General features: G+C 42.5%; 2 protein-coding genes across 2 annotated transcripts in view; both read left to right on the top strand.

Moving 5' to 3' along the window:
- LOC306927484 (F-BAR and double SH3 domains protein 2-like) overlaps positions 1-2,801 on the top strand; it is a 52,057-nt gene extending 49,256 nt beyond the window's left edge. Inside the window, exon 20 of the mRNA XM_079507245.1 lies at positions 1,001-2,801. Coding sequence (XP_079363371.1) covers positions 1,001-1,084 — 84 coding nt within the window. The 3' untranslated portion in view covers positions 1,085-2,801. The remainder of the gene's footprint in view (positions 1-1,000) is intronic.
- Positions 2,802-3,787: 986 nt separating this feature from the next.
- Positions 3,788-23,772, top strand: rsf1b.1 (remodeling and spacing factor 1b, tandem duplicate 1). Its single transcript, XM_079507715.1, has 16 exons — positions 3,788-4,695; positions 8,826-8,917; positions 9,252-9,344; positions 9,730-9,935; positions 11,037-11,173; positions 11,349-15,013; positions 15,323-15,601; positions 15,701-15,805; positions 16,573-16,652; positions 17,201-17,255; positions 17,351-17,457; positions 18,080-18,147; positions 18,465-18,681; positions 20,182-20,381; positions 20,857-21,036; positions 22,381-23,772. Exons 1-16 carry the CDS (start codon positions 4,503-4,505, stop codon positions 22,956-22,958), a joined length of 6,255 nt encoding a protein of 2,084 aa, XP_079363841.1. The 5' UTR covers positions 3,788-4,502; the 3' UTR covers positions 22,959-23,772.
- The last annotated feature ends 548 nt before the right edge of the window (positions 23,773-24,320 follow it).

A 24,320-nucleotide genomic window follows, 5' to 3' on the forward strand; every position in this document is an offset into this window, starting at 1 on the left:
GACCTAGCTGAAGCACCCCCCACATGTTAATGAAATATATCACAGCGGGGGAGGAAGCATACAGAGTACACGTGTCATCTCTTCAGAACTGGTGTGATAAAAGCTCCTTAGGGATCAATGTGACAAAAACAAAAGAACGTGTCATGCATGAAAAGGACCCTGTGCTGCAGTCCATTACAATTTGTGGACAAATAGTGGAGGTAGTAGACAATTTTAAATACTTAGGCACATATATTGACAGCAAACTCAATTTCAGTGAAAATACTGACCACATGTAACCAACACCTCCACCTACTACGCAAGCTCAACTCCTTTAGAGTGCGCAAGCATATCATGGAAACGATCATGAAAATCTATAAGAACCTGATAGAGGGAATCTTGACTTTTAACATGGCAATGTGGTATGGCAATCTTAATGTAAAAGGTAGAAGCAAGCTGCAGCAAATAGTGAACCTAGCCTCAATAATCATTGGGAAGAGACAGAAACAATTAAGTTGTATCTACAAGGAAGTACTTCGGGAAAAAAAGCTGTCAAGATAGCAAATGACCCCTCTCATCCACTCTGCAGGGAGTTTAATGTTGTTACTGTTGTTGTTGTTGCTGTTAAATTTCCACACGTGGACAATAAATGAAACTAACTAACTATGAACATATATATTTTTATATGTGCAACATATATCTGACATATTATTTGAAATTAGCCGCCTGCATATGTTGCATATAAGATATATAGAGACATATATTTCCTATATCCACACGTCCACATATATGGACCTGAATATGGCATATATTCTGCATATACTTGCCATATATATTGGCATAATATGTTCATATTTTAAAAATAAAACCATAGCACCACCATTAGCCTTTTCATGTCACGCACCCCCTAGAAAGCGCTTGCGCACCACGGGGTGCACGCACCACAGTCTGGGAACCCCTGTGCTAGATGATCACTGAACATTAAGTTTTAAGGTATGGCCTTTTCCACTTGTGTTGCTAGGTTCGTGCTGCCCCGCCACCACCTAAGCAGCATCCCCGTGGACAGGTGAAAAGGAGAGAGGAGGTGGAGATCACACTGGTGTAAGAGTGTCACCCCGGTGGTGGCAGCAACCTTCAGTCCAAACCTGACGGGACCTGGTGGATCTAGGCTCCCAGTAAAACGTGAGGAAACCCCCAACCCCCTGCGATGGGACCATCCCCACTCCACAGCAGCAAGGCGGGGAGAGGCCCTTACATGTTGCCTTCTCCCTTTTCCATTTCCCCACAAGACATTGTACCAGCTAGTGCTGTGGTGGAATGAACTCATGTGCCTTTCTGTCTCGAATTTGTCTTTCTCCGCCATGTCCTCTCTTTCTCCGTTTATAGTTTTCATTGTTTGCTCCTTCTCTTTGCTATACAACCGCCTGTAGCATCTCGGATTCTGTGCCTACATACCTGTATTTGTTATCACTATTCTTGAAAGTTGGGCTCTGAGTTGTGAGAGTCCCGCCTTGGTTGGGAAATTATTACAATTGGATTACTATGCAACAAAGTTAAGCTGGGAATGGAGGTGCATACATATGTATCTTCAGGCCAAACCAAATGTCTGGTTGTCTCCATATACAAATTCAGTGTAGAAGAGGCTGGTCCTCTCCTTTTTTGAGTAAAATACAAGCAACTAGTCTAAAAGTTACATTAACAAGGGAAAAGTGGCAATTTTAGAAAGAGGTTTGTTATTTCAGTAGGGAGAATCTCCTAATGGGAAGGTAAAATAGAAAATAATTTCCCATTCATTTATGTTGAATTTCTAAACATCTTGGGGATAAACGTAGTACCTACAGTATGAAACTACATACTCTGTGTTTGCTATTGTGTTGTAAAATAAGTATTTAGCTACTTCATTATCAATAGTAATCTAGGCCTAACCTAGCCAACATTGGCCGTCGATGAGGAAATTCAGTCAGGAATAAAGGAAAGGGTTGCCGTTTGTGGCGGAGGATTTACAAGCAGCATATTATGGTGTGGCGAGGTCAGACATGCCTTTATCTTCAAGGAAGAAAACACCTTGAGCTGCTATAGCTACCCAGTGGAAATGTATACTGACTGAAATACTGAAGCACTTTGTAAGGTCTTTTTATTCCTTTTCAGTATTGTTGGTTGGTCTCTTTTGTGGATGCTTGTTCAATTCAATGTTTGTTAAATTTTCTTGTTTGACATTTTGTTGACCAACTATATTGGTATGAATAATTTTCTCTTTTAACTGCTCTTGTTTTATTTAGCCTTAAATAGCTGTTGTAGTGTCTTTGGTTGAGAGTGAGGTATGATCTTTGATCATATTTGTTTCTTCTTTTTTTTCTCTTTTTGAAATATCAATAGTTTACAGAGCTTGGAGCGGATGGATGTGCAAATAATAGGACGTAAATTTTAGAATTAGGATAAAGCCTATTGAAATGTTGTTTAATTTGATCATAGGAAAAGAGATGTCTGTCAGCCATGTTGCTGTGTTCTCATTGATCTCCTTGAGATCTGAATGTCATCAAACTTATTTTTGAAGTTTATGTTTACCCTGTTCCGTTGAAAAAATATATAGTTGTCAGACTCAATTCTCTTTTCCCATTAGAGAAGTTGATTTTTAGTTTACTACTGGTCCTGATTCCATTTTGCATTATATTGGGCCCTCTATCTGAAACTGAAATTCAGTTACAAACTGCCCACGTTTCCATCGTGTACGTTCTACAGAGGTTATTGAGTATCACAGTTATATATACCAGTGGATATTAAACAGTATTTATTGTGTACAAATAAATGTGAAATAAAATTAGTTGAAATAAAACGCCAGTGTGTTGTGTTGTTTTAATGGAATCATAATATCTTTAATTTATTAAGCGTGTGTGCGTGGCGTGCGCACATCCACCTAAGTATGTATGTATGTGTCAAAGTAAGAGTATCATGGTGACTGGTGATACGCTGATACCACTTAATTGTCGTTTCCAAATTGATTGTTTGACCTAGTTTTTGGTACATTTCTAGAGTGATAGAGTCTAACAGTCTTAGGCCCTGTACACACTATTGAAACGAAATCGCTCTCTCTGTCCTGGGGGGAGAGGGGGGGCAGAGCAGCTCACAATTTATTTTCAATGGGAGTCACTGGGTTTCACAGAGCAGCTCTGCTCCATGGCTGTGTTCGGTGGCTTCTGCCCTCCTCCCCCCATGGAGCAGAGCTGCTCTGTGAAACCCAGTGACTCCCATTGAAAATGAATTGCGAGCTGCTCTGCCCCCCTCTCCCCCCAGAACAGAGAGAGCGATTTCGTTTCAATAGTGTGTACGGTGCCTCAGTAGCCGGAAGAGTGAGCGCCCGAGAAGCTGGACGATGTTAAATTGCCTATTTGTTCCAAAATGTAGAAGAAGAAAAAAAAATCAACAACACTGCTGGCTGGCTACAGTTATACTGCTCAGTGTGAGTGGCCCTTTAGGCTGCTCCACAGTGTGTGACCCGAATGCGACCCCAATCAGCTGCAGGGGTCAATGGGTCGTACCCCAAACAGACAGACATGCATATAGACATACACAAGACACGGCAAGTGACAGTTATTGGAGCGATTAGGCACGGCTAAAAAAATAAAAATTGTATGCTTTGGAAAATGAGGTAAAGTACATGTTATGAACATGTGTGGACATTTGATATTCAAGGCCTAACATTTCAACTTTTTGCTACAAATTGCTACGAAACCTGTGATAGCCAGTCATGTTTGGGAGAAGAAGTTGAAGGGTACAGGGTCTGGTGTACTTTACTTTAATTTGTATTATTTTTTCCCCATTTTGTAAAACAATTGCCAACATTGATGTAGTATAATTAGGCCACTTCAAGTCAATTCAAAGGAGCTTCATTGGCATGAGAAAACATGCCAAAGAACTTGTGTTAAAAAAATATATCCTAAGCATTGTTAATGTATTGTGTGACTAATCATTGTGTGAATTCCTGCACTGTCTGCATCGAGTGATTGGTAGGCCTACATATAGAAATTGATTTATTGGAGATTCTGACTTTCAATCTTAGCCTACATACATTTTGGTTTGGTTGTATTGTTCTACTTTTTGCTTTGGCAAAAAACATTTTTTTATTTTTTTTTCTCATGCCAATAAAGCCCTTTGAATGGAATGGAATTGTGTTAAACAGAGCTATTGCATGCTCGGGGATCTACACTATGATCTATTAATAATTAAGCTCACTGATGATGATGATCATCGTCATCGTCACCATCCGTCGCGCGCGTGCTCGTTTTTGTTTACAGTAACATTCGTGCGTGCGTCGATTGACTTTTTTTCTTCTCCTTTTTTCAACCGCAAAGCCCTCTGGGAAGGAAACGGGGAGGGAGCCATCGCGGCGCATTGTGGGATTGTAGTTCTATCTGCACAGTGCACACAGCAGCAGCATACAGTTCGCTTTACTGCTGTATGTTGATGATGAGTCGGTCCTCCTGCGCTCTGACTCCGTGCGCTCTGCTCTGAGTCTCTGCTGCTGGATGGCTGAGCTGGTGGAAAAGATGGCTGCTGCTGCTGCTCCTCCTCCGGCGGCGGCAACGGCTGCTTCTCCCCCTGGTTTGTGTCCGAGCTACGCCGTCGTCTGCTCCTTCCTGGAGCGCTACGGAGCCCTGCTGGACCTGCCGGAGCTCACGTTCCCGCAGCTGGAGCGCTACCTCCGGGACACAGCCTCAGGTGAGGCTAGCATTAAACCCCGGGGAAGAGAGAGAGAGGGAGAGCTACACCGTTCTGGTTCACGTTAAGAAGGGGGGGGGTGTACTTCGCCGTACTTGGTCGAAAATAGCCGATCTACAAGCTCACAGCGCGTCGCGGGAGCGACGCGCGTTGAGCTTGTAGATCGGCTATCCCCCGCCTGCGCGAGACAGGCGCGCGGCTGAAGTGTAAATCCGGCTCGTAGCAGGAGCTGTCGTTAGCACGCTAGCCTAGTAGCTTACTACTGTGTTATTGTGTGTGCTTTCCGTTGTTGTTTATATTTATGGCTTTTGTAGACGTTACGAGGTCATAATTCGAAGTGGCGCTCGTGCATGTGCGTCGTTTTGTTGTTTTGTGTGTTGTTGTGATTTGGACAAGAATGGTCTGTTTGGTTTGTTCGCAGTTCGGGAGCTTTTTCTTTTAATTGAGCTTACAAAATTTCCCCCCTTCTTCTCAGCAGCCTTTATCTTAGCTGCTGGACTAGTTGGAAGAACACACACAGAAACACATGTATACACTAAACGTGTGTGCATTAAACTACGCCATTGCTATCACTATGGTTGAGTGGTTATTAATTAAACATTGCGTGTACGACGAAAGAGGTTTTTGTGTGTGTTTTAAGTGCCACATTGTGTACTTTTATTTACAGTTACAGTTAGATTTCTGCATACAGTGGTGGTCCGCTCGCGCGACGAGCATGCGCAGTGCACTCCAGTGGTGTTTCCACGCGCACGCACGCACAGACTTCCTGAACGTGTGTGTTGTGTAATTACGCATTCGTCGCTCGCGCGGCGGTGCGCGTTCAAATTAAAGGGCGGAATGAAGGTGTTCACGTGCACGGTGCCCCTTCCAGCGATCGTTTTGTTGCCATTGTTGTGATTTTTATTTGGATCCATCCAGTGTGCTTTTTTATTGTATTTATCTCGGTAATAAGGTGGCCATCTTGTAGAGAAAGGGGATGGAGGGGCAAAGAGACTCCAGCCTACAGTTTGCACTGATCCATACTAGTCCAGTGATTATCAACTCTTTATTGTCTCCACCAGGCCGAAGGCATGGTGAGAGAGTATGTTTTGCACTCCGTCCGTGTGTGTGTCCGTCCGTGTGTGTGTGTGTGTCCGTCCGTGTGTCCTTCCGTCCGTCCGTTACCAGCTAATCTCCGGCACCGTTAACCCGGTCGATGCCAAACTTTGCACACACACTCCCTAGATGCCAACGATGAACCTCTGCCCCGCATTTTCCAGAACGGCCTGTTATAGCGCCACCATGAGGCAGCTTTTCACATTTGTTACCTAAAACTGCATCGATCTGCGTGAAACGTTGCATGCACACTCCCTAGAGGCCAAGGACAAACCTTTGACCTGCATTTTCCGCATCTGCCTTTTATAGCGCCACCAGGAGGCCGACTTTTGGAAAACACATTTTTGGATATTACTCCTCCAGATTCTGTCCAAAAATCTCACAAATCGTTACACAGTATCTCTATGGTCATGTGCTCAAGTCGGATCTGTCCGATATTTCATATTCCACCCTAATTGGCTATAATTGCCTTTCACAGTTTGCAAGATTGCCCCGTTTTGAACAAAAGCCTCAAATCATGAACACAGCATGCAATTTACGTGAAATCTTTCACACATTTTCTTACTAGGCTGAGGAATATATCCCACCCTTTTCACATTGGCCTGTTATAGCGCCACCAACAGGTTGATTTTTGCAAAACAGGTTGATTGGAACAAAATGCCTCAAATCATCCAATTGCCATACAAGGCAAACATGTTTATATTACTACTAAACATTTTGCCAAACATCTCACACAGTCCTATCCTCCTGGTGGAGACCTGTGCCCAGAAGGGCACTTTTTCTAGTTATTAATATTATTGTTTTTATTAAATGAGCCCAGTTTTAATATAGACTCAGACAGTGTTAAACTTAAATCAACACTGAGCGTGTGTACATTTTTATTCTATTTCTACACTTTATAGAGTTACAGACCTGTGTGAGGGCCAGTTGGTACCTGGCTACTTATCAATCTTTTATCCGGACCCCATGTTGGGTACCACTGATGATCTATTACACAGTAGATCCTCATGTGTTCATTTAATATCTTTCTTCAAATAGAACAAATTAAATCAGACCCTGTGTCCTCTCTAGTCTGTATGTGGTATATGTCGTTTGTACACTGGCCTCACGGGATACGTTTGGGTGACAGCATTATTATTATTATTTATTAAATATTTGTTTTTGGCCGCTTTTGTGCCTTTATTGATAGCTACAGTAAAGAGTACAGACAGACAGGAAAGAGGGAGTGAGAGAAGGGGAGAGACATGCAGCAAAGGTCGCCATGAACGGGACTCGAACACGCGACACCCTGTCAGGCTAGAGCCTATAGTGTTTTTTTTTTTTAATATTTATTATCAATTTTAATTGAATACTTTTTCCTCAAAATATGTCGGGATTAAATTGGGTTGATTATTGGATTCTTGGTTGACTATATTTTCAACGTTTCATACAGTATATTAACTCACATCTTCTCACCCAAATAAAATGAAGGCTTTCTGAAATGTGCACATAAAGACAAACACACAGCAAAGTGGCTTGAAAATGAAATGTACCTTAGCTTTGAAACCATTAAACCAAAGGAATATTTTTTACACCTGTTATACATTTATTTCATTATTGTATCTGCTAATGGTATATAGCTATGGCTGTCACGATTTACAAATTTAAGTTGACGATTAATTTAAATTAGCGATTTCATTGTGTTTTTGGCATTCGACATGAACATTGGAACATATTAAAGGGATATTTCACTTTCAAAAAATCTTTTGGTGATTTTATCGTCTACTCAGGCTTATGTGAACAGTTTTAAAGTTATTCGATTCAGTATTTAGATATTTGATATTCATTTTAGCTTCCCCGCCCCCTTCCTATATAAACCCATTGTAACTTCAAACTCTATTTTAACCATGATAGATTCATCGAATAGTTAACACCCAACCTTTTTTCTGGTGAATCATATTGTCCTTCTAATACGTGAGCGGGCCGTATTGTTTCAGATATTTTTGTCTCCGCTTTTGTCAACGGCTCCGCCCCCTCATTATTTTCCAAAAACAATATTTAAAAATAAATGGAAAGAGTAAATGAAAAAACCACGGCCCCCTCACGTATTAGAAGGAGAGTATCAGCAGGGCCGTGCAGAGAACACAGGGGTCAGGGGCTCAAACCCCAGAAAAGGGCACATGTGTGGGCGCATGTAGTGTGCGCTGAGTTTTGGGGGTGGTCTTTTTGTGGGGTCCGTCCGGGGCAGCTGAAATGAATATCAAATATCTAAATACTGAATCGAATAACTTTAAAACTGTTCACATAAGCCTGAGTAGACGATAAAATCACCAAAAGATTTTTTGAAAGTGAAATATCCATTTAATACAATTTTATTGCCGTTTGGTTTTTAGGCTTCATAATCACAAATTGCACAGGGCAGATATGACGAAGACGAATAACTTAAATACAAAGCAATTACTGACACTTGTATAATAAATGTATACATTCCAAATAATTTTTAAATAGTGGAATAGCTGATCTACAAGCTTACACATTATGTGTTGTAAATCTGCTATTACTGCCATTTTGATACTTTACATGTTTAGTATGCGGTATAAAGTAAAGCAGCCTTGTGTTCATACAACAGAAAGATTGGGTATTGGGTAAGACTGACGTTATGTATCTTTCAGGACCTTTCACTGCTTCGTCTCAACCATTACTCTATGGCTCTGGTCTCAGCCACCGCGGTGTATTTTTTGACATTCCGTTTTTCTCCAAAGTTGAATGTCGCCACTACTGTTGGAGCAGCCATAAACTACACAGGTTCATCCCGATGTTCTGGGCATCTTTTTAAAGTTAGTGTTAGTAAAAAGCAGGTAAAAGAGTAAGGTTTGAGCAGACTAACATCAGTCACTCTACCATTCAATGTAGTAGAAGACCTGCGAGTTTACACTGCAGATATGTCGTCTCCGCCTACAGGAATATGTTCGCTGCGACCAGGGGACCCGTTTCTGAATCGGTCTATATATCTGTAAAGCATATGTGTTTACTGATTGTTTGTACATCTTCCTCAGTCCCAAAGCTCTTGGTGGACCTTCACGTGAAGTTGCTGAGGAAGATTGGAAAGTCAGTGTCTGCAGATAGATGGGAGAAATATATTGTAAAGGTAAGTTGTTTTTGCATAGTAATTACACATTGGTAAGACAAGTACTTACAAGGGCGGCAGTGGCTCAGGGGTAGAGTGGCTGGATGGTAACCGCAAGGTTGCCAGTTTGAACCCGGGCTCCCCCAGAGTTAGTGTCGAAGTGCAAGACACTGAACCCCTAATGCTCCTGATGTGCTGGTTGGTGCCTTGCATGGTTTCTTCCACCATCGGTGTATGAATGTGTGTGTAAATGGGTGAATGTAATGCACAATCTATGTAAAGCGCCTTGGATAAAGGCGCTATATAAATGCACCATTTACAAGAATTGATTGCTAATACCAAATATTCTAAACAGATATGCTCAGAATTCAACACTACTTGGGCATGGGAGATGGAACAGAAAGGATACAAGGACATGTCGATGGAGTGCAAGATAGGAATCCTTAAAGTAAGTCACACTCTTTTCTGACAGTCAATCTTTTGAGAAAACTATTATTTGTTATTATGTTTGATAGCAATCAGTGTAAACTAATGCTTCTAGATTAAAGTACATTCATTCCACAATGTTTGGACATATTACCTATAGTGAAGCCAAACGTGCTTTAAATCCATCAAATTCACTGCAACAGAGTAATACTGGCAGCCAAATTATGGATTTCTAATCACACTATTGGCTGTTTGCATTTACAAAGGTAAATATGGGTGAAACTAAAAAACACAGGAGACGGTTCTCCATGTCCAAGCCACAAAAGTGCTGCAGTGTGTCCTTTATTCATTGTATCGGCATTGTTGTGTTAATGGCTTTATATTTTCTTCCGTTTGTCTTTGTACAGTATCTATGTGAGTGTCAATTCGATGACAATGTTAAGTTCAAGACGGTGATCAATGAGGAGGATCCAGATAAGATGCGACAGCAGCCCATTGGCCGGGACAAAGATGGCCAGATGTACTGGTTTCAACTGGACCAAGACAACAATGTGCGGGTCTATGTGGAGGAACAGGATGACTTGTCTGGGTTATCTTGGAAGTGTATTGTCAGGTAGGCCAGCAACATTTGGGATTGTTTTGTGTGCATTTAATCTGACTGGAAGATGATGCACATCATCTTCAGCCTGTCACGGCTTCGTGATCAAAAATTGCACAGTGCAGATATGACAAATAACTGAAATATACAAAGAAATTACTGGCACATTTAATAATTTTACACTTTCAAAAACATTTAAAAATAGTGGTTCTCCCGGGTCCGCCTAGCGGACAGTGTGTCGCACTGTCCCGATCCCGACGACCTTTGCATTGTGTCACCCCCCCATTTCTCTCCCCATTTCTTGTCAACATACTTTCAATCTTATCAATATAGGTAGAAAAGGCCCCCAAAAATATCTTAAAAATAAATAAATAAAAAGTAGTTATAAGCTATTTCAGATTTATTTTTATATATTTGAAAATGTATGAACAATGAATCAACATATAAGCATTCTGACTAGAGGCCATAATTATTATTACACTAGTAATAATAATAAATATTATTATTATTATTATGTTTTTTTTGTGGCTTTCGCCTTATTTTATATATTTTATGGAGGGACAGACAGTAGGCTGACAGGAAATGGGGAGAGAGATGGGGGGGAAGATTCGGTCTGGCTTATTAGCCAGGCTAGGGAAGACATGCAGTAAAGGCCGTCGGGATCGGGAGTCGAACCCGCGGCACACTGCCAGACTGGATTACCATGCAGTAAAGGCCGTCGGGATCGGGAGTCGAACCCGCGGCACACTGCCAGACTGGATTACCAGCCAAGGTGCCTGGACCACTTAGCCATGGCCCAGATAATAAATATTATTAAGAATAACTATTTATAAAGCACTTATAAAAAATAGGCTTATAAAAGTGAGGAAATAAATCAAAATCAGAAACGGAATAAAAACAAACAAACATGCATAATATAAAGTGTAGGAAGAAGTAAAAATATACATTTTGTAATCATGCAATGACCTTTTGATAAAAAGTGAAAGAAATTATTTATTAAGCCTTAGCTCTTCAGGAGGCCTGATGGAGGTCATGGAGGCCTGATGGCAAATGCCTGTCATCCTTTGTTTTCAGCCCTCAACTCAGCAATCACTATCTGTCCTTTTCTCCATGCAGAGACCGAAATGACTTGGCCGAGATTTTGGCACTGCTGAAGACTCAAATTGACCCTTCAATGTTTGCAAAGGAGGAGAAAGAAGAGGGATCCAGCCCCAAGCCTGAAGATGCTGAAAATATAAAGAATGAGGAAGAAGGTAATAATGACAAATGTGCTGTGTAATAATCGATTTCTATGTTGTTTGTTATTTCAATATAATGGTTTATGGTAATGCATGTTCACTTTTTTATTTACCCACCAAATTGGTCATTTCATGGCAATTTCTATTACATATTAAATGCTTAACTGATCCTTATTTTTGTCAATTGTAGTAAAAAGAGAGACGGATGAAGAAGGTAAATCTTCCAAAGATACTGCTTGCCCAGTCTCACCAAAAATGGAGTGCAATGAAAACCTGCCCCCGAAAGACGAATTAAGATCAGATTTGATTGAGGCTAAGTCACCAGTGAATGGCATCAAAGATGAAAAAGATGAATTGGATCTCGGCCTCCAATCAGAAAAGTCTCCTGTGGATAACAATGGCGTTTTGAATGTCCAGACCATTAAAGAGGAGCCTATGGAGTTGTCCAAAAGTACAGCATGTACCGCAAAAATTGAAGCCCCGCCAAGCTTGGAAAAGTCCTGTACATTACTGAAAACAGATCAAGCTGAGGATGCCAAGAAAAATGCTGCAGAGGAACTTCAACGGGCTCTGAATGACCAGCAGGCCAAAATACCCTTGAAAAAAAGAGGGATGAAGCTTAGTGAGGGCTTTGACACAAGTGGCGGGAGTCGCATTATTGTTCAAAATCCATCCGTCTCTCAAGTCAGGGAACCACCTAAGATTGAACAGAGGAAGGAAGAGAAAAAGAATGAGCATAATGTGGCTGATTATATCAATGGAGCTGACCAGCATGCAGCGGAGAAAGGTGTACCACTCACACATTTGTGTGAGTCAAATACAGATACAGAAAAACATAGGAACTCTGCTGATGGCAAACGGCAACCAGTTGAAATAATTTTGGATGCAAGTAAAGCTGCTGAATCACATCAAAAGGAGATTCCTGCCACGGGCAATGAAGGGATTAAAACTCAGACAATACAGGGAGGACGCAACATACAGAAGTGTATGGAGTCAACATCATCACATGAAACGGAGAAAAACGTTGTTGAAAAAAAGGTAGAAAGGGAAAACACAGTGGTTTCAGGTGGGAAAGAATCTTCAATAAAATCTGCAGAGTCTCTCTCACACGTTGTAGCAGCAGAGCCACCAACACCGTCCAAGGATGCTACGAATGCAATTTTGGCATCCAATCATAAAGAGGATGAAAAGAAGAACAAATCAGATGGGCCACCCTCAGACAACCTCGTTTCTAATCGAGAAATGGATTCATCAGTTTCACCAAAACTAGCAAAATGGAAGAATTATGAAAAAGCAGATAAAGCTTCCGCTGAAGATATGGCCATATCGGAGAAGAATAAGCCAGGAAAACCAAACATAACTGAGATTGCAGAAAATGTCGCTGATCCTAAAGAAATGTCAAAACGGGAGATGGGTCCAAAGAAGCCAGGTAGTTCTGCACTTACAGTGATGTCAGGAGTAATTAAAAAGAGAGAGACACTGCCCTCCGACAGGGACAACACGCATACGTCCAATGATCCTAAGGAGATGGTAGGACACCCTTCTGTCATTAAAAAGACACAAGTAATAAAACGCAATAATGATACAGGTAGCCTGGGCAGCCCTATAGACGCGAAAGAATCATCAGTTATTCAAAAGGAAGATAAGCATTCAGAGAGACCAGAGAACACTCAACACATGGAGGCGTCCTCCGTTATTAAAAAAGCAGAAAAAGCAGATGCACCCAAACAGGCAGAAAAAACACATGCTTGTAAACATGCAGAAAAAACGGTTGCACCCAAACAGGCAGAAAAAACACATGCCTGTAAACAGACTGAGAAAACAGCTGCACCCAAACAGGCAGAAAAAACAGTTGCACCCAAACAGGCAGACAAAGCAGACACATCCAAACAGGCTGAAAAAACAGTTGTACCCAAACAGGCTGAAAAAACAGTTGCACCCAAACAGGCAGAAAAAATAGTTGCACCCAAACAGGCAGAAAAAACAGTTGGACCCAAACAGGCAGACAAAGCAGTTGGACCCAAACAGGCAGACAAAGCAGACACACCTAAACAGGCAGAAAAAACAGTTGCACCCAAACAGGCAGACAAAGCAGACACACCTAAACAGGCAGAAAAAACAGTTGGACCCAAACAGGCAGACAAAGCAGACACACCTAAACAGGCAGAAAAAACAGTTGCACCCAAACAGGCAGAAAAAACAGTTGAACCCAAACAGGCAGACAAAACAGACACACCTAAACAGGCAGAAAAAACAGTTGCACCCAAACAGGCAGAAAAAACAGTTGGACCCAAACAGGCAGACAAAGCAGACACACCCAAACAGTCAGAAAAAGCAGACACACCCAAACAGGCAGAAAAAGCAGACACACCCAAACAGGCAGACACACCCAAACAGGCAGAAAAAACAGTCACACCCAAACAGGCAGAAAAATGGGATGCACCCAAACAGGCAGAAAAAGCAGACACACCCAAACAGGCAGAAAAAACAGCTGCACCCAAACGGGCAGGAAAAACGGATGCACCAAAACAGGCAGAAAAAACGGATGCACCCAAACAGGCAGAAAAAACGGATGCACCCAAACAGGCAGAAAAAACGGATGCACCCAAAGAGGCAGAAAAAACAGACGCACCTAAACAGGCAGAAAAAACAGCTGCACCCAAACAGGCAGAAAAAACAGACGCACCTAAACAGGCAGAAAAAATAGCTGCACCCAAACAGGCAGAAAAAACAGCTGCACCCAAACGGGCTGAAAAAACGGATGCATCCAAACAGACCCGAAAAATGGATGCACATAAACGTACAGAAAACAATGATGCACATAGACATGGAGAGAAGGGTGACACCCTCCAAGATGCTGCAATGTCTGAACCCAAGGAGGAAAAAACTGTGGCAACTGATACGACCTCTGAGAAAGTACCCATTACTGTCCTCTCCCAAGACAAGGAGATTGCTTCGGTGTCCGAGTCCATGGAGGTGGAAGTAAGTAAAGAGGATCAGTCTGAGCCCGACAAGGTCAAAGCAAAAGTTAACAAGGTCAAGGAACCAGCTGAAGAGAAATGCAAAACATCTTGTTCTTTAGAAACAAAACACATTTCTAAAAGCACTGTTAACAAATCGGATGGCAGAAAAGAAGATGAAGTATCTGAAAAGCATCCCGTCAACAAGGGGCCAGAGACATCATCTGCTTTATCCAAGGAAGATGGAGAAGACAACCATGAAAATGTCAAAGGCTCAGACAAAGAATGCCCCAAAAATAAAAGCAAAAAGCATCCATGTAAAGACAAAGAAAGTGAAGGGGATTCCAAGACAAAGGATCATACCAATATGGATGATGAAAAGGAAACCCAAGAAAATAACGATAGCAAGACATCAAATGAAATGGAGAAACCAGAATCCTGTACAAAAGCAAGCAAAGAACCCGTTGATGATCTTAAAGATAAGGAGGGAGAAGATGAGAGTGAAGAAGATGCTTCTGGAGCAGAAAAGAAGGAAAGTGTCTCTGATGTTTCATCCAAAGTTCGGAAGGACGGTGTCTATCCTAAAAGCAAGGTCTCTACAAGCCGGATGAGGGCTGAACTGCTGAGGGACGAGAGACAAGGGGACTCCGAGTCTGACACAAATGTGGGGAGATCTCTTAGACGGTCTGCAAGGATCTCTAGGCCAAGTATAAAGGCGGTGGAGATCCAGGACCGGAGGCTGGAGAAACTACAGGCGACGCCACCAACTGAGAAGCATGACGAGGACACGGGTGACAAAGACGACGAAGAAGAGGATAAGGATGATGCCGTGAAAGCTGTGCAGAAGAAACACAGAGAGAGGAATGTCGACCCGGAGTCTCAGTCCAAATCTAGGGTAAGGTACTTTCCAACCTATTAACCACTTAAATCCCATGTACTTAGTTGAGTGTGTTTCCCCAGGGCTCTATACGTACTTGGTCTGTTCCTTTTGTCCCTCTACACCAAATACCTTTGCTTCATGTTATTATTATGAATAAAATTGACTTACTTACGTCCCTAAATATGTGGGCATATTATTATATCCAATCCAAGGCAATCTCAGTAGGCTTATTGTTCAGTAGGAAATAACTTGTGTAAGCATGTAAGCCAACTGTCATCATCAGTACCCCACGAATATCGGTTGAAACGATCCCTTTTTCTTCAGGGGAAAAAGCGGCGGAAGGTACGGTGGACCAGGGCACGACGCAAAAAGAAAGGCTCTGAGGATGACGACGACGGCGAGAGCGACGACTATACCAGCGAAGACTGGGAGACGGAAGAAGAGGACGACAGCGACGTAAGCTTCAAGGTCGAGAGGAGCAGGACGAGAAGAAACCCGAACAGAGAGCGGCGCAGCGACGCCTCTTCAACGTCTTCCGACGATGACCTACCTCCAAACGATGACCCCTGCAAGCATTGTGGACTCCCCAATCACCCCGAGCTGGTGGGTCTCTCCACTCAGTCCACATTCTCCTCTTCTTAAACTAGGTGCAATAAAATAATTACTGATGTCATGCCACCAACTCTCTTGTTTCCTTCACAGATCCTCCTCTGTGACTCATGTGACAGTGGTTACCACACAGCCTGCTTGAGACCTCCTCTCATGGTCATCCCTGATGGGGAATGGTTCTGTCCACTTTGTCAACACGTACGTAACGTATCTATAAATGCACCATTTGATGCACCATTAAATGCACCTGTGTGTGTGTGTGTACGTACGTCTGTAATCCACATAACCCGAGAACCGTTCGCCCCACCGACTTCAAATTCGACACACACGTTCCACACCCCCACAGGGAGTGCAGCCGGTGTCAAGTCTGTCGGATCGCCGGATGTCCAGAACCAGCACAAAAGCCTCTGCCTGGGCTCTGGACATCTCCATATATGGAGCTGGCCATCACAATGGAGTTCTGACATCTGCATATACTCCATATTTGGGCATGCCTGACAAATTACTCCATATATGGGCATTAAAGGGACACAGACTTATTAATTGGGTGGGGCATGCATTTCAAACTTGCATCGTTCCAAGGAGGCAACTAGAAGCGTTGGGCACCACTCTAGTTCTTTAGAATCTGAACAATGGTGGCCATTTGGCAACCACCTATTTTTGATCTGCCTTTAGAATAATACAAGCAATCCTTTAATAATAATAATACATTATTAACAGCCTATAAAAGCAGTGTGAAGTGTTGATTTTCACTTTCTGGCACTGAGTTATCACACCAGCAATGGGATAAAAATAAAAAAAAGGTCTGAAAACAAGCAATCGACGAGTATGCAATGTAGCGTCTTGTTAATGCTTCTTCCCCATGGGACCTCTTTCCCTTCTAGAAGCAGCTCTGTGACAAACTACAAGAGCAACTCCTGAACGTTGTTAATGCTTCTTCCCCATGGGACCTCTTTCCCTTATAGAAGCAGCTCTGTGACAAACTACAAGAGCAGCTCCTGAACCTCGACACTGTGCTGAAAAAGAAGGAACGTGCAGACAGAAGGTGAGCCGTTTATAAAGGAACTTTGTACAACGGGTAGTTCCGACTGGCAATCTGATTGGTTGAAATGGGCTCTCCAGCCATGCTCAGATGAGCATGACAGCACACCTAGTAGTCATTCTCAAATGACTACTAGGTGTGCCAGTGTACCTTTTGCAAACTGTTAAATAAATCGTCCTATCAATGTGGCCTAATCACATTATAAATATCACTGCCGCTGTTCAGCCTTGTTAAACAGTAAAATCCTCAGTGGATTTAACTGTGCGCAAGAAGCTCCTCCCACTCTGACATTGTCATCACCTCTGTGATTTTCTAAGCTTAAATGTAATCACCAGAAGGAAAAAGCTAACCTTATTGCTATGAACGAACTACACCATGGTCAAAAATAGTGTTTTTTTTGGTTGTAAGATTTGGATCTACAAGCTCACAACGTGTACCGAGCTTGTAGATCAGCTGCTTTCGCGCCGCAACACCTTCATATGATGAAGTATAGATTACAATGGGGATCAAGAAGTGGTTCAAGTTTCATAGCCAATTCTTCCCTCCTCCAGGAAAGAGCGTCTAGTCTACGTTGGAATCAGTGTTGAAAACATCATTACACCTTCTGTAAGTATGCCAAGGTTCTAGAAGTAATGGCAGCAACACATTATCAACATCATGGGCTCAGCTGCTGATTTACTCTCCCATGTCTTAACCACCAGGTGGAGGTAAAGGAAAAAGAGGAAGTAATAGTAAAGGAGAAGAAAGAGAAGAAGAGAAAAACCTGGGGCCGAAGATCTACCAGGGTGAAAAAGAACATCAGCTACAGGTACATGCCGGGGCGGCAGTGGCTCAGGGGTAGAGTGTCCGGATGGGAACCGCAAGATTCCCAGTTCGAACCCGGGCTCCCCCAGAGTTGGTGTCGAAGTGTCCTTGAGAAAGACTCTGAACCCCTACTAATTGCTCCCGATGAGCAGGTTGGTGCCTTGCATGGTTTCCTCCGCCATCGGTGTATGAATGTGTGCGTGAAATGGCACAATCTGCACAATCTATGCAAAGCGCCTTGGATAAAGGCGCTATATAAATGCACCCTTTACAGGGGCATGATGCAAGCCACGGGGACACATCTGCCCATAGACACAGAAAGGTAGACGCCTCATTCGCTGCTGCAATTCATTGGAGTGACATGTATCGCACTGAGGGCGGAAGTGTGCCGTTATATGGCGCTTCCCTGGCATCCAGTCACGTGACTCAACGTCCCTCCCTTTCATTACTTTCCTTGGCATCAATGCGGAAGCTTGCCCTCACTTGAGAGCATACGCCCCAGAGCTGATAGGAGGCGTCTACCTTTCTACGTCTATGATCCTGCCTTTAAAATCGAATTGGAATTTCACCTTTTTATTTGATTGTACGTTGGAATCAGTGTTGAAAACATCATTACACCCCCCCAGGTTTGATGAATTTGATGAGGCCATAGAGGAGGCTATTGAAGAGGACATCAAAGAAGCAGAAGGTGGAGGTATATACCGTATTTCCTTTAATACTGGCCTCTATTCAAATAAATACACCGGGTAGGTGTAGAGCGAGCTGCTCTTTCTAACCACCTGCCCGCTCTGTCCAAAGATTACTGTATTCCCTTTAATTGTACATACACTGCTTCGTTTTTGGTTGTTTCTATTTGACACTTGGTTTGGCAACATGAACGTACGTTTTCTCATGCCAGTCAGTGAAGCTCCATTGAATTGGACTGACCCTGGTCAAACTTCGTATACAGGGTTAACATTTGATCAAATGTCAAAGCACATTGTCGCTAACAAAGTGCCATCACTCTTACAGGAGCTGGTCGGGGGAAAGACATGGCCAACATCACAGGCCACAACAGGGGAAAGGACATAAACGTCATCCTGAATGCGGAGGAGGGGAAGGAAAATGGCGGACTGCCACGGCCCGCCGCTGGCCCGCGCAGGAAAAAGCGCCGGAGACTCAACGACCTTGACAGTGACAGCACCGTGGAGGATGAGGAAAGTGAGGACGAGTTCCGCCTCACTGAGAGGTAGGACTGTTAATTGTCATACAAAAATGACAAAGATTTTAATTGTGCATTTCGCATTGAACATTAAAACAAATGAATGAAAATGCATTTCCGTTTTCCTTTTTGGCTTTGTGAACAAAAGATTGCACAGTGCAGTTATGACAAACAATTTAAATATATATAAAGCCTATGACCAACATATTATTTTATAGATCTGCTATTTCCATTTGTAACAATCAGCCTTTTATTTTGAAAGGATAAGTATTAACTAAAGGAAACAACAGGATCGATGTGTTATGTTGTGCTTATGCTTTTTTATTGAAGCCACACAATAATTGACAAATAAATTGGTAGAGAAAAATACATGTGAGATTATACTGCCCTACCTCTCTCCCTACAACCAAAAGAAATAAACAAACAAATCAACAATCAACAATTATTCCACCAAGCCCCTACCAAACCCAACCAAGTCCCAACGGCCGCTATATCCTCTCAGATTACCGTACAACTTCAAACGTCAACAATAAGCAAAACAATTTCACACGTGTGGCACACTCTTTAAACAGTAACAGTCCTGCGACCGTCCTCTTCTTAACGTGCTCCCGCAAAAGTAAAGTTTCCTCTGTCCAAACGACACAGAACAAAAGTAATGAACGCTCGGGTACCCCTTTGTGGATTACAAATGTAATCCACAAGAACAAGAAGCTTGGAATTGTCTCACCGGCAGCAGCTTTACTCTGTCAGATTCCCCACACTGACCGGCAACTCATGAATGTATCCAGCGAAATCTTGCAGCAGCATCATTGACACGTTCCTCTCTCGCTGGGCTCGATAGTTCTCGCTTCTTGGCTGCCGCTTACTTTAGTATAAACTTTGTCTTTGTCACTAAAGTAACGCTGGTGCCTGGGAGATCTCCTCTTTCTTCACCTGTTCACTAGTACACAGGTTTGTTTATTCCCCCCTCCCCTCTGCACCACACCCTCTATTTGTAACGTTGGGCTGGCATCAATCACTCGATCACCCTGATAATCAGACCCATTACCTCTCACATGGAAATGTTCCTATTTACTTCAAAGTCATCTCACAGGTTTTCACATGTACATATATCACTCGTATACAATAACATGCATACAGTAGGTCAAGCAGATAAATATAATAATATATATGTGCATTTGTCATTTTTGGGAACCGTTTGAAAATGTATGAACATTTCTCACCATGGAAACTATTATGATGATTATGCAAGGTAACTGTAGGACCAGCCAAATAAGTGTTAAATAGCTCCATAATCTGCAGTGTTAGACTAATTTCTTTTAAAATATTTAGTCAAGTAAGACTAGACCTAAGACTAAACGGTTTCAGTGGACTAAAATAGCACTAAAACTAAATGGTGTGTTATTCAAACTAAACTTTATTATTTATTTTTTTTAAGGAAGGAAACATGCCATTCTGAAAGCAAAAACATGATAAAGCATTAATTTGTATTCTTTCCTTCTTTTAATTGGTATTGTTTGCATGCAGCTCTGAGGAGGATGAGTTTGTGGCGTCGGAAAATGCAGAGAGCGATTCTGGCTCTGACAGTGGCAGTGGTGGACGTCGCAAATCGTCACGCGCTAAGAGACAACCCAAACGGCGGAAAAGTTCTCGGCGACGACGCAGACCTAGAGGTTACTCGGATGACGAAGAGGAAGAGACGGATGAAGATGACGAAGATGAATTAGGTAATCGAACGCTTCATTTTTCCTTTAATGTTTTCCATATTAATCCTTCGCTGTGATTTTATAAGCCCCTGTTCATAAGACAAAAATCCACAGCCCTCAATAATGTGCTGTCGGTAAAAAAAAAAGACATTTAGGTACGCATAAGTACGGTTAGATCTAATCGGCTTCTCTTTGATGTAGGACATTGTGAATGTTGTCCCCTCTAAGTGTTGTTAGAGGTGCCAGTGTTTATTCAGTGTGCTGTTGATTTCCTTAACCAGTGGAGAGAGTAGGTCAGGAAGCACTTAGATGACGGTTGCCTCTGATGTATAACCTTGCCTATGTGTATTTTGAGGTGTATTTAGGCAACAAATGGACTTTGAATCTCCACTTTGTTGCCCACTCAGACCCTATCCTCCAGTGACTCGTTGGATGACAATCACTTCCGTTATTGTAGCACTATCACCCCATGACTTTGTTCCATGTCTATGTATAGTTACAGAAGGCTCGAGTGAGTTCAGCGATAGTGACCTGGACATGAGTCGACGGCGGTCTCGCAGGAGTCTGAAGAAGGAGGTGAACTACTGCGAGACCTCAGGGTCTGAGGGATCCAGGGCTGGCACCAATCGGAACAAGTACAAACCGAGACGACGCCCGGGCAGCTCCGACAGTGAAGGTCAGTTCAGTCCTTTCTCTACCCTTTAACTCACAGACGGACAGTTCGGGGGGCGACTGTGGCTCAGGAGGTAGAGCAGGTCGTCCAATGATCCATGGGTCGGCGGTTCGAATCCCGGCTCCTCCTGTCTACATGTCGAAGTGTCCTTGGGCAAGACACTGAACCCCAAATTGCTCCCGATGTGCTGGTTGGTACCTTGCATGGCTTCCGCCGCAATCTGTGTGTGAATGGGTGCATTCACCCAATCTATGTAAAGCGCCTTGGATAAAGGCGCTATATAAATGCACCATTTTTGGGATGAGTATCGACAAATTGACCAATTAATTGGTTAATCACCCTAACCGTCTTTCATTGATTATTGGTAATTGCTTGTGTGTGAGTACGTCTATGGAAAAATCTAATTAGTATTAAATGAAACCGACGCGTCGACGACGCATAAACACAAATCATAATGTTTAGCAAAGCCCAAAAAATAAGATTTCCTGCGCTAACAAAAATAACAACAAATATATTTGAACACAAATTAAATACATAAACACGCAATAATTGTGCTGTACAATAAAGAAATACCATTGGTCCCTACAACTCGCCACCTCTCTCTCTACCGACTGCCATGTCAACTACTAGGCTATGGTATCGGAAAGCGCTCTCTTAGGCCTCATTCACACGTATCAAACACTAATCAAGCAAATGTTTGGTCGTTTTTGTTTTTTTTGGCCACCACAATGCTTTTCCAATGAGAGTCACATGGTTTGACCAAACATTTGTGTTTGATTGCTGATTGCTGGTGGTGTTCTGCCCCTCTCCCAGATCAAACAAAAATCTTTGGTCAAACCATGTGACTCCCATTGGAAAAGCATTGTGGTGGCCTAAAAAAACAACCAAACATTTGCTTGATTGGTATTTGATACGTGTGAATGAGGCCTTATACAGCATTTTCAATGTATTGTTACATCAATAAGGACACAGCTGCAGAGCACCACTCTTGCATAGCATGTGCATTATCTCCTGCCTTCCTGCTTGCCTGTTTTTCAGGACCACTTTACTGATATTCCATGTGTCATTGACATGAGCATGTTATTTTTTCATAATTACAAAAATAGTTTTTAATAGACTAAAACTAAATCAATATTAGTCTGATTAACTACTTAAACACTATTTTATACTTTGATGTACAACGGTGTCGTACAAAATTTGCAATCTACAAGCTCACATTGCAAGCTTATAGATCTGCTTATTTCAGTTTGAAATTCTAATTTCATAATAATAGACTTAAACAATGTAATCGATTAGTTCGATTAACTGTTGCACCCATGCAATTTAGCTTTCTCATTTCTTCCTCAGCGAGTATATCCAGAGACTCCTCTGACGAGCCGAGGGAGCGAAGGACCAAGAAGAGGAGAGTGGACTCGTCTGAGGAGGAGGAGGAGGAGACTCGGCAGAAGCGCATGCGTCTCTCCCTGAAGCGGCGGAGAGCCTCGGAGGAAGAGGGGAGCGATAGCTCCTCCTCGGACGACTCCGACGAGGAGGACCGACCCGTCCGCAAGCGTGTGAACCGCATCGATTCGGACGATGACGAAGAGGAGGAGGAAGAGGAAAAAGGGAAGAAAGACACCGCCGAAAATGCCGATGAGGAAGGTGCCACCGCGCCGGGGAAAGGTACGGGCCCATTGGACTATAACCTGGGGGAGCTGCCCCCCACCAACGGACAGAGCCCCATAAAGAGCCTGGAGGGCTTTGTCAACCGGCCAGGGGCGGCGGGCGCTTCTTCTCCCAAAAACGTCAGTACCACGCCGGCTGCTGCCACAGCAGCACCCAATGGCCTCGTCCCCCAGGAGATGGCGCCACAGGACGATGACGAGGATGACCTGTTGGGGGTCACAGACCTAGTGGCGTTTGTCTGCAGCAATGAACAGTTGTAAAGGAAAAAAATGGTGTACGTTTCTTTTTTTGTGGTATTGTATTTTTGTATTGTTTAACTTTATTATTACCTGCTGCCACCTACCGACGAAGTTCATCGCCAGCACTCCCTGTCCTTTTATAATTGTCATCGGGACCTCCTCGGCCCTCATCGGGCCCACCTCAACAAAAGTACGACCTGGATCCCTGTGAAGGTTACCAATCCATCCTCTCCTGCTCTTCCTCTGGGGTTATACAAATCAAATGATTTTTGACTGTGAAGTCTGATTGGAGAGCGTTCTTCACTATCGCTGCATTATCTCAACGGTAGATTGTAACAGTGACCTAATCCCTGTATCATTAAGAATAGCTGCCAAACCACTCATACCTTTCCTGCTAGAGACAGTCACATTCATGTTCCTAGTCCCATTATTATTATTATTATTTTTATGCTCCTCAAACAAATTGTCCCAAACTTATTTCTAAATCCTGCCACAAGGCTGTGATGTCTTGTCTGCTTTGCTGGAAAACTGGTATCGACATGTACAACTTCCTAGGATATAATTTTGTCTCATCTTAATACAAAATCACTTTGTTTTCTTTTTGGTTTGTTTTTATAAACGACAAACATGGCAGGTGTTAAAGTTAAATGCATTCCGTGATTGACCTGAAGTTCTGTGGATCAATTGTTCCCAGTCCTTACATTACAAGGTTTTGAATATCTAAGCTATGATAGCTACATCACTAAGACACTATTTGTTCATTTTCTGATTTGGTTCAATCATGTTGAGTTCTGTCAGTATTTTATAAGCATAATAAACCTAACATTGTTTTTTGTTCTGAGTGCAGGTATTTAAATACACATCCGACTCCAAATGGTTCAAAATCTTTGGCCAATGCACAAACTAAAGTAGTTGGTGAGATTCTTGCCTCATCAATTCAATTGTACATGTGCCGGTGCCAGTTGGGGGAGGAAGATCAAATTTCAGATTTTAACTTTTATCATGACCTTTTAGTGGTTTCTACCCCAAGTGTTCGATTGTCGTGCTGTCTTGCATATACATATTCAATTCCTCCAAGCATAGGAAGGTTTGAATGTATATATGTGATCCAAGTAGAATAGAGCAATCCTTATTCTCACTTTGTTCTATTTGAGCATGCACCCCTATTTTAGACATGTTAGTTTAGCTTTTGTATATTATTGTATACATATATAATAATCATTTTAAATTTGTGTACTGCCATAAATATCAGTGGTGAGATCCCCACGTTTAGATGCACATGCTAACCTGTATTGGGATTAGCTGGACAAAATAATTCAAATTACAGTACTTGTGGCTATTCTGCATTGGTAAATCTGAATTTATGTCCCTCCCTATTTTGAG

The sequence above is a fragment of the Electrona antarctica genome (genome assembly GCF_951216825.1).
Source record: "Electrona antarctica genome assembly, chromosome: 8".
Lineage (NCBI taxonomy): Eukaryota > Metazoa > Chordata > Actinopteri > Myctophiformes > Myctophidae > Electrona > Electrona antarctica.